General features: G+C 38.6%; 1 protein-coding gene across 2 annotated transcripts; it reads right to left on the minus strand.

Moving 5' to 3' along the window:
- Window positions 1–32: 32 nt before the first annotated feature.
- On the minus strand, window positions 33–10,139 carry si:ch211-141e20.2 (nectin-3-like protein). Of its 2 annotated transcripts, XM_054615930.1 has the most exons (8): window positions 10,030–10,139; window positions 8,511–8,840; window positions 8,105–8,407; window positions 6,310–6,403; window positions 2,698–2,852; window positions 2,075–2,177; window positions 1,857–1,956; window positions 33–1,582 (listed from the first exon to the last, which is right to left on the minus strand). In XM_054615930.1, exons 1-7 carry the CDS (start codon window positions 10,103–10,105, stop codon window positions 1,863–1,865), a joined length of 1,155 nt encoding a protein of 384 aa, XP_054471905.1. In that variant the 5' UTR covers window positions 10,106–10,139; the 3' UTR covers window positions 33–1,582; window positions 1,857–1,862. The 2 variants fall into 2 exon arrangements, with proteins under 2 accessions (XP_054471905.1, XP_054471906.1); XM_054615931.1 differs by lacking the exons at window positions 33–1,582; window positions 1,857–1,956; window positions 2,075–2,177; window positions 2,698–2,852 and adding an exon at window positions 5,113–6,044.
- Between the last annotated feature and the right edge of the window lie 925 nt (window positions 10,140–11,064).

Below are 11,064 nucleotides of genomic sequence, written 5' to 3' on the forward strand. Positions count from 1 at the left end.
ATAAGAAGGTGTGTCCAAACTTTTGACTGGTACTGTACGTGAACACAATGTAACTATAGAAATACTTGAGGCTTCTGTAATGTTTATTTGGCTTTCACTGCAGCGAAAACAAATAAATAATAACAAGCTGAACACACAAAAAGACTTAATAAAAAATAAAACAATGAAAAAAAGAGTTCCCACAAAACACCTAAAACTATAGAACAGTGTGGGAATCACTGTTTTCACTAACTACTACAACATTAACTTCAATGAAAAATAAAACAAAATACATAAAAAAATACAGCAGAATGAAAATTCTGAATAAAGAAAGAGCCTTGGTCGGAACATGCACATATTGGATGTGGACCTGGATGAATGTTCCCTTCTCTGATCAGTCAGTTAAGTGGTTGGTATACGGAAAACATAGAACTTCATTTGGACTTTGACTGAACTTGAATATGTCATACGATCCTCTTTTGCTGACTTTTGAGTTCAATCTGTTTTTGGTGTGTTTACATATCAAAATACGACAGAGTAGCACTGATGATGGAAAAATAAAAGACTACTTGGCTGGCTTTGTTATGACAAATAATACCTAAAATAAAGAACCACATAGGATAAGTGATTACGCAGTTACACTCAATTTCAAAATAGAGTAATAATACTAACTAATGTGTGTCCTCTGTAAAGCCTTTCACAAAAGACTTATCCATCATTTGTCTGTCAGAGATGTCAGCAGACAAAGCATTTTTTTCAGTCAGATTGTATTGAAATATATGAGGAAATGATCCTGCTTCTCACTTGAATAAATACCTAACTTAACATTATAAACATAGGTTATTGTTTTCAGTCTCTAGTTTCTCAGTCTTATATAATGCAGCATTTTTTGTAAATTATGTTGAAGAGCAGCATAATACACACATATATATGGCATGAAGTTCAGGAAATTATTCATGAGAAAAGTTAAAGGAAGTTATATAAATATATATAAATTATTAGAAAATCCTCACCAATTTAGAAGCACTGCAATTACTGAAAACAAACGTCAGTAGAGAAATGTGTTGCTTAATTTGTCTGCGTTTTGCCTATTTGCCCGTGCTCTTTTTAATTGCGGTGTGTTGAGCGTCTGCCACTAAAATAAGCTCAGGTTTTCATTCCATAATCTCTTGTTTTTTTTATTCAAATTTCTCATGAATTATCTCTTGGCCAGTCAGCTAGTTTCTTGTGTGCATGAAAACATGCTTGAAAAACCCGTTGTTATCATCAGTAGTTAATGCTGTTGGTGGGAAAACATGTGGCGGTTAGACCTGTAAATGATAAAGCTGCCAAATGGTTAAAGCCACTTCCTAGATAGATAACACTGTTGATCCAATTTTCCCTTCAGGCCATGATGGTACCCCTTCTGCTTGATAACTGTACTTACAATTTAAATCTTCATGTTGTTACCTCTGTTGTATGGGATTTGATGGAATCACTGGTATGCTTTTAGCAGTAGATGTTGCCCTACAAAGCTGTAGGGCAACAGGTGTGTGATGAATGATGCATGCTAGATGTGGGGCCTGTATGCCAGCTGTTGCTTCCACGCCTATCAAAGAGATCCCTATGGCAGACAATTTTAAGACATTTGATTAAAATCATGCACTTAATTCGAAATGATACTGCAAAGTGTTTTAACATATCTTCTGAAAGAACAGTTAAGAGGGCATAAAACTGAAAAATAACCTTTAACAAAATAATGCAGATAGTTGTTGAACTTTATATAAAGTCATTCAGAACAAAAAAAAACACTGTAATAATAGGGGTATTACTTGAGGGTAAAAAAAACAGAGCCCGAATGCCCTTTAACAAATTAAATATAAAAAATGTTCTTCTACCTCAGCCTATAGTTCTCTTGCTTCTTCTTCTGTTCCTTGAGGCTCAGGTGAGCTAGAAGTTGGAACCTTCAACCTCTTTCCACGTGTGACCTCTCCTGTCCTGTCCCCAATTAACACACAAGAAAAGATTTCCATAATATATAAAATATATGTGTATATACTAAGCTGTAGTACTGTATTTTAAACTTAAGTGTGTGCAGTACTACTGTATTTGGTACCTTGGAAATTTCCCGGATGTATAGGAGTACCACAATGCACCAACCCCTAAGGCAATTAGGATAAGCAAAAGACTGAAGAGGATCCAACATGCAGTGCAACGTGCTGTTAGGAGACAGGACACAAGAAAGAAGAATACAGTGACAGGAAATATGATAAACATTGCCAGTTAATCAGGTATATCTAGTATAATGCAGCTTATCCTATCCAGTTTTTGACAAACCAGTGGTGTCTCAGCTCCTTTAAATCAGATAAGGACAGACTCTGGAGTTCTGGGTTTTTATAACATGGTGGAAACTGGAGAGAAACAAAATACCTGGTCACTGTGTGTTTTTGGCTGCTTTAATGCGCAACAATTTGTCTCTGTGATTTGGGATTTACTAATGGATGAATGATCGTATGTTAAGATTTAAATTTCAGTGTGCAACTTGGTCATAATTCATTCTGATAGTTGAGTCAGACTTTTCAAATACATTATTTTAAATGCTTTGACATATTTGTTAAAATTGAAAGTCATAAAAAAAAGAAATACAGATTCAAACAACAAATGCAGAACAGGAACAAATGCTAAAGAGACACTATCATATTTGACAAAAATCCACAGCCAAATCAAATATGACCTTACCAGAATTCACATACACATAGATGTAGCTGCGTTTTCTTCCGTATGGGTTAGATGCTTCACACTGGTAGAGGCCATTCAGGTCAGATGTCATGCTCAGAAACCGTAGCGTTGCACCCTCTACTCTGACCGCAGACTGAAGCAACGTCTTGTTGGATCTGAAACAGAAAAACAAGGCTCAGCGGACAGCCAAATAAAGACTTTTAGACAACCATAACTGAAAGCTCACCATTTAACAATTTATATCTTGTTTGTTTAATCTGAAAATAACGGAAATGTAGTTTTCCTGTTTTCCTGTCTTTCAGACTCCCCCCATGGTCCATTTGGTTTATGGCTTCAGAGTCAACATGGGGACAGTGGAACCTGCTAATTATCCCACGTTTTGCCAGCTAGATATTGATTTAGTGCGCCAAATATACCGGATGCTTACAAATATGTTTTATATAGGAGTTGGAGTTCAAAAACAGAGCTGAAAAGAAAAGTGAATAATGGACTTAAAATCACCCGGCCGCCAGAAATATGACTCAAAATCCTTATCCTAAATTAATTTATGATCATCAATACAATTCTGTAATGCTAAAATACATATACAGTGTGATGATTAAAGATGAACATTGAATTGAGAAATAGTGTAAATGTATTAAGCATTTACAATGAACAAGAAAATGAAGATATGGGAGCAACGTTTGAAGAACAAGCTAGCAATTTAATGATGGTACTACACTATTAGCTGTGTTGGAAAAGTATATTGTACTCAAGTACAAGTTTGAGGTACTTAATTGAAGCATTTCCCTTTCATGCTACTTTACACTTCACAGCTATTATATATACAAATATGGTATTTTTTTACTCCACCACTGACGTGTGAACTATAAATGTGTTATGAAACTATTCTAAAAAAGTAGCAATCGCACCAAATCTGAAGAGTAGGACCTTCTTTGATGAGCTACTATGAGTGGTTACTCCTTTATGACTCTTAAGCAGCCCCATTGGTCAAATCTTATCCGAGGGTGTGATGAAGAATAAACTTTTGAGCAGTACAGGCTTTTTTAACAAAATGGCGCATGGGTGCAACTTCCGGACCCCTATTGTGTTGACCCCTTGACGTGATCAAATACCAAAGGTGTTTCCTTTCTGCAGGTCTAAATACAAATGTCCCTTTCCTCCCTTTTGTTACCACTTTTACTTCCTTTCCCTTTGATCTGGGTCAACTCACCGGCTCAGATGTGCTCTGTGTCTGTCAGTTCACCAGTATGCCGGCATACTTCATTAAACTCACACCACCACAGCAACTTCTGAACTGGACTTGAATGATTTTTCTCAACAGGTGTCACCCACATACATGTATGCACGTGTCTGGAACCACATCTTGGATAAATGATTTGAGTGTGATCCTCTGTCTTCAATCATTTCTGCTCTTGCCCACTGTGAAGCAGCTTGACCGGAACGGCTAGAAAAGTAATAGGAGGCAGACACGCAAAACTTTGTCCTGAAACCAAAAAAGGTTTATTTATAAAAGTGACCCTGCTACAGGGTCTAAAAAGAGGAAATAGTTGGGCACCTTTTCTTTTAGACTTTTAGAAGTAACAAAGGCAGATAATGATTTAACTATTGAACTGCAGAACTGAATCAATAAAAAATACTTAAACCTAACAATACCTGTCTGTGTTTTACCTTAACCAATGATGTTGATATTATATGATTTGTAATTAAATAAAATACAAAACACACACAGACCCAGGTAGGAAATGTCTGCAGTTACATATTATCATGGAACTGTGGTTAAAAAAACTATTAACAAGCATGGTTAGATTTGTAACAAAATGGCAGTGAAGTATGGGGACAAATAGTGTGACCTGCTTAGGTTGCCCTGCTCTACATTAGGACTGACAATGACATTCATTTATACTAATAATCGTGTGTCCTGTGACTATTGTACAAACGCCATTAATAATGATTATACAGAGTGATTTGTGTTTCCTAGTAATAATCTATTTCCCCAACAATTAATACCAGTTAAATTGTCCCATTTTCCGAGAATACATGTTACAGGTCCTGTTATTGTTTTGCTTTGATCTTATGAAGATGAATGGAACTGTGTGAAGTCTCCAGTGTAATGGAGAATTCTCAAGACATAAAAAGAGGGTTGCAGTCCATGCTTCCTGTTTTAGTTTTATGTCCTGTGGCATCACAAGGGGCGAGGAAGTGGATGGGTGCTACATTCCCTTTGGAGATCGGCAGCCACACCACAAAATGGCCACCGATCTACAAACTGCAGCTCCCAGAATGCCTCACCACTCCCCCAGGTGTGAGTGTTTAAGCCACCTGATTGAGGAAGGACTTAAGGGCTGCAGGAAACAAAGGAGGGAAGAGAGGGAGAGAGCACATGGCTGGAAGGAGTGCTGGAAGACACAGAGCTTTTTTGTTGTTTTGTACTTTTGTTTGGATAAAAGAGCTACTAAGTTGTTAAATTATAAAAGAATAAAACTTTGCTTTTTCTGAGGACCTTTTGCTTTTTGCCTGTTTTTTGTTCACTCCCTTGCACCACCCCACCCCAGCCGCACTTGTGACCTCCCGTGACGTCACAGTCCGTTGTTTCTATTAGCAACATCCTAGTTGCCTCTAGTTCTCTGTGATCAAAATCAATAAATGTTAATATACCACACATTTTCAAATGGTGCCATGTGTTTTATAGTGTTTGGTGACCAAAAAAAAGAAGAAAGTATTATGCCATTTTCCTACCATTTACAAAAAAAGCAAATGTTCAGTTTTGTTAGTATCATACAAATGTTCTGCGAACACCAGCAATCTAACGATCAGTTCTTGATTTCCTGAGTCCGACATCCTTTCTAGGGTGCTGCTGATGTGTCAAGTCATCACACAATGCTTTACATTAATTAACATTACATTTAAATATAAAATTTCAGTGCCTTTTAAACAGTTTTTTTTTGTAATGCCTCACTAGAATTTCAAGTAATTCATCAGCCATAATTATAAAAGCTTTTCATGACAACAGAGCGGGCTGCACGGTGGTGTAGTGGTTAGCACTGTCGCCTCACAGCAAGAGGGTCCTGGGTTCAATTCCCGGGCTAGACAACCTTCTGTGTGGAGTTTGCATGTTCTCCCCGTGTCAGCGTGGGTTCTCTCCGGGTTCTCCGGCTTCCTCCCACAGTCCAAAGACATGCAGCTTAGGTTAATTGATGACTCTGAAATTGCCCGTAGGTGTGAATGTGAGCGTGAGTGGTTGTCTGTCTCTATATGTCTGCCCTGTGATAGGCTGGCGACCTGTCCAGGGTGTACCCTGCCTTCGCCCATTGACAGCTGGGATCGGCTCCAGCACCCCCGCGACCCTTAACTGGATAAGCGGTTACGGAAGATGGATGGATGACAACAGAGCACTTAATATAATGTTTCATTGCAACTTTCATTAAAATCTAATATCAGTACACACATTTCAAATCACTAAAATTAATTTGGGTAATGGAACAACACTTAACTTTGTACAAAGCCTGTGAGAACAACGAACCAAACAATGTTTCAATGTCAAAATATATATTGTTTGGTTAAGAATGTTTCCAATTAAACTCCATTCAAAGTTGTTTCAAGCTACTGTACCTGCTCCAGGTAAAATCTGCTTCTGGTTTGGCTTCGGCGACGCATTCAAATGAGTCCTCCGATCTCGTGTGGATGTCTACTTCAATGGGTGAGACTTTGAGAGAGGGAGAGGGAAAGAGGTGTGTTACTGCTGTAACTGAGAAAATATTAATAACATTATATCAGAAGAATATTGAGCACCCTTCTTTGGATCTCATGTGTACTGATGCAGTGTTGGCTCGCTTTGTAGAAAACCTGATTTGGCATTTTATTTAGTTTCAAGGTCATTTTGGATTACAGTAGTTGGGGGAGAGAGAGAGAGAGAGAGAGAGAGAGATTAAACATTACATCTGGGTAGCTGCATTTGACAGAATACTGGTGTCTGACTTTCAGAGGCATCTGTTTCAATAGACAACTGAAACAGTATACCTGACTCTTTCATGGCGGAGCCTTAAGACATTGGCTCAGCTTTCCATTATTATTAGAAAATAACAGTGTTCCTTTGTATGGACAGATGGAGGGTGAATTCCACCAGTAAAACGTGGGTGGAGTATAACGCCTATGCTAAGGCTTTTGGGGGACTATTTTAGCAGCTGTCAGACCCAATTCTTGCTGTTTTAAGGTGTTTTCACACTTGGGTGGATTAAAAAAGTTCCCCTGTTTGTGGTAGTCAAAGGAATGTCGGTGTGGGCCGTAAACAAAGCAGTGGTTTAGGGTTTACCAGGCAGCTCAGGTATGTACAGTTCCATGCAGTCTGGACTACGTGTGAAATCAAACCACTCAAAATACTGCAGCTACTTAATTTAATTGAACGCATTATCAGCTATTATACAATACTAGTGAAGTGCCTGTTTGTCGTAGCCTTTCAGAGAGTGTGGCCATTCATAAGGTGTGCTCCTTCAGAGCGGGATGATAGCTTGGCCTCTGGAAGCATCATCAAAAAACTTTCATTGCTCAATGACTCCAGGGCCCTTCCCTGGAGTCATTGAGCAAAGAGTTCAGTTGCAACTCTAGAATATCCAGCATCAAGGAGCAAAAGTGAACTGCACAGCAACACACCCACCAAGTAGATGTAATGAACGGTTCCCGAGATATGCAAAGGACTGTCCCAGGTACATATACAAGGGATTCCTTGTTTCATAGTTAGATTAGATAGTCAGGTAAATACACGTAAGCAGACTGATAACTACAGTGCTTGGGCTTCTCTGCAATGACTAGAGAAATAAACTTAAGCTCAACAACATCAACTCTGCTCCAGGCTCCGAAATACCACAGCCAAAACCACACAATGGGCTGGGTTGTGCTCCAGCATTTAACACTGCCCACACTCCTACTGCACTCAGTGCCATGTGGGGGTAAACATGCAAACAATGTCTTTAAATAGTGTTTGGTGACCAACCAGCAAATGTTCAGTTTTGTTAGTATCATACAAATGTTCTGCGAACACCAGCAATCTAACGATCAGTTCTTGATTTCCTGAGTCCGACATCCTTTCTAGGGTGCTGCTGATGTGTCAAGTCATCACACAATGCTTTACATTAATTAACATTACATTTAAATATAAAATTTCAGTGCCTTTTAAACAGTTTTTTTTTGTAATGCCTCACTAGAATTTCAAGTAATTCATCAGCCATAATTATAAAAGCTTTTCATGACAACAGAGCACTTAATATAATGTTTCATTGCAACTTTCATTAAAATCTAATATCTATAATTAACTAAATAAATTTAACCTACAAAATTCTTAAATCGACAATGATAAGATAACAAGAATGATCAACTATATAAGTTACTGAAATAATATTTGTATGCTCACAGAGGATTTGTATGGTGAAGGGTAGGCGTTCTTCTTTCGACATGGCTGCACCCGTGATGACACACGTGACCATGTGACCGTTGATTTCTCTGGTGGGTACTCCAAACAGCGAGCTGACAGTGGTAGTGGTACCGTTGGCATGCTGGGTGAAGTGGATAGTTGCCCTCACTTTATCTCCCAACGTACCAGTGAGCCATTGCACCTTTGCAGGAGGCTTGGAACCAGCAGCAATGCAAGTACCGAGGGAAACCTCTTCGTTACCCAAAGTAGGAAAATTATCCTTCACGCTTGTGAACGGAGGCACTAGGAGAGTAACAGTAAATAAGAGAAGTCAACATGTGAGCATGAAGGTCAACACTATTGTCGTTTACACAGACACACACACGTTTAATACAATACATTATACCAAGCAAGTTTAGAGGTATCGCTGTATGGACATTTCCGCTGGGGAACAGAGTGAAGATGCACGTGAAGGTGGCTTCATCGGTCAATTTGACATTGGATAACCGTAGAGATCCATTGTTGTCACCAAAGTTCCCAATAAATTCAAATCGATCATCACGTCCGTTGACAAATTTTGCCTCATTGGGAGGCAAGATTGTGAAGAAATTATCATTCTGAGGTTCCTTCCGCCATGATATCTGGGTGATGGGCTCCGTAGTGTCGATGAGTTTGCACGGTAAGATGGTCGTCCCTCCGTGCACCACGGTCATGTTTCCTCCAATCACCTGGAGAGCTGTAAGGAGCAAAAAAACTCATAAGGCAATCAGATCCCAAGTTAGGACGCACCAACCAGTTGAAACACACATGGATGAAAGCAGTTTGGAAACTTTTCCATTACGCAATGCCACACCATCTGTCGACAGTAAACTTTACTGTCCAATAATTTAACTTAAGCAAACATTAGTATGATCATGTGTAAGTGGCACTCTTGACTTGGTGACTGTGGAGAGAGACTAAGGATGATAGGTACGGTGGCTCACAATGGACATTTCACAAAACACAACAACATATCAGGAAACAAAACATCAAAAAAGAAATAAACGTCATTAAGGTGAGACACAAAACAAAAAAGGTAGATACGTATACAACAAGGATTCCTCGTCGCTGATTGGATGCACGGTCTATTTATTACAGAGGGAATTAACTGTGCAGCTGTTGAAATACAAAGTGAGAAGAGTACAAATACAAATAGTGTTTCACATAAATATATAATAGATTGCAGCTCAGAGCGTAGGCTACAACAAAATGAAGTAGTTTTTGCTGTGTTTTCAGAGTTATTCTTTTTTCACACCTTACACTTCTTTGCAGTGAGAGGGATAGACAGTGCTAATAATATATATTTATTTTAAATTTATGGTGTTCAAAGGCTGTAGGCAGCCAAGCTTCATAGGTGTATATTTAGGTATGTTTTTATGTCAATAAACAGTGAAAATACAATATATTGCTGTTGTGTTTTCTGAAATGTAGTTTTCTAAAAATGTCCTTGTGTTTCCTGAAACTTTGTGTTTTTACACCAATGGCCACCATGCTATTGCTAAAACCTTCCAAAGTTGAATTAACATCGCTTTTCAAACTATTTATATAATGGGACAACAGCAGAGCCACTATTTTGTGGGAATTGGTTGTATGATGAGAAGTCGGCCAAGGTCTTTGTTTAGGCGCATGTGTTTAAAGGGCAGTCAAGCCTAGTGTGCTGAAGAAGAAAATACGCAAGGAGTCTTATGTCTATGAGCAAAATAGCTATTAACTGTTTCCTTCTTCACGTCTCATATTTATATTTATATTGTATTTATGGACACTTGTATTTGTGTTATAATTGTGTACATTTTTTACAACGAAATGGAAAACGTACTTAACTGAAGGCTAATAATAGAGTTTACGTTAGTAAAATGGAAGAAGCGAGCATTTAACCACCTACATACCTCTTATAACGGTGCTCTGGAGCAAAGTAGACACCAGTAAAAACGAGGTGCTTCTCCAGAAAAACAAGGCGGACATAGTTTATCCTTAAGATCCTCCTCCATCAGCTCAGGTTCGTGATCTGTGAAATGTCAGAACCGGATCCTGTGTGGAGACAGTGGGAATACCCGCCCCCCCTCTGCCTCTGATTGGCTACTTTCTGCTAAACGCTCCGAATTTGATAAGCTATATTTATCAGCCCGGAGCATTCACCCACGAATGGGCAAGATAAGCCTCTGCCAGCCCATGTTGTTGTTCCCATAGCCTGAAGAGAGGCAATAGTTTTTTATTTTTACAATTGTCGTATGCTTTTTCATAATTAAACTAATTTCTGATACACTTGTAAACGACAAATCAACTGTGTAGAATTCGAAGATTGGCAATTTTACAAAAAAAGATGGATAAACGAAAATTTTCCTCAACGTTTTTTCACGTTTGCTTGGTCAGAGGGTGCCATTGGTCCATTTATTACGGTAATGCAATGGAGTATTCGTCCACTCTAAAGCTACCGCAAACCCCTAAAAAGGAGTACTTCCAGTCTGGATTTCAAAGTAAAGGATCGCGTGTATTTGGGTTCAACTCTGTCCAAAATTATTAGACTCATTAACTACTTATGGAAGAAAGTGTTTTTATCCCACAACAAAATTATTCTTGTTTTAGGTAAGGGATTTTGACATTGGATTACTCAAAAAGTACACAGTAAAGGTATTTCATAGTAAGCAGAGTATTTATGCGATCAGTCGAAGAAGCACTCTGTCCAAAAATATTAGACCTATAAACTACTCATGAAAGAAAGTGTTTTAATACCACATCAAAGTCCGAGGAAAAGGCTGAATCTTCTCGTTTACACACACACACACACACACCCACCCCCACACACACACAGGTCAATTTGACATTGGATAACCATAGAGATCCATTGTTGTCACCAAAGTTCCAAATACATTTAAATCGATCATCACGTCCGTTGACATATTTTGCCTCATTGGGAGGCAAGA

Source organism: Anoplopoma fimbria, chromosome 16, assembly GCF_027596085.1.
Source record: "Anoplopoma fimbria isolate UVic2021 breed Golden Eagle Sablefish chromosome 16, Afim_UVic_2022, whole genome shotgun sequence".
In the NCBI taxonomy this organism is placed as follows: Eukaryota; Metazoa; Chordata; class Actinopteri; order Perciformes; family Anoplopomatidae; genus Anoplopoma; species Anoplopoma fimbria.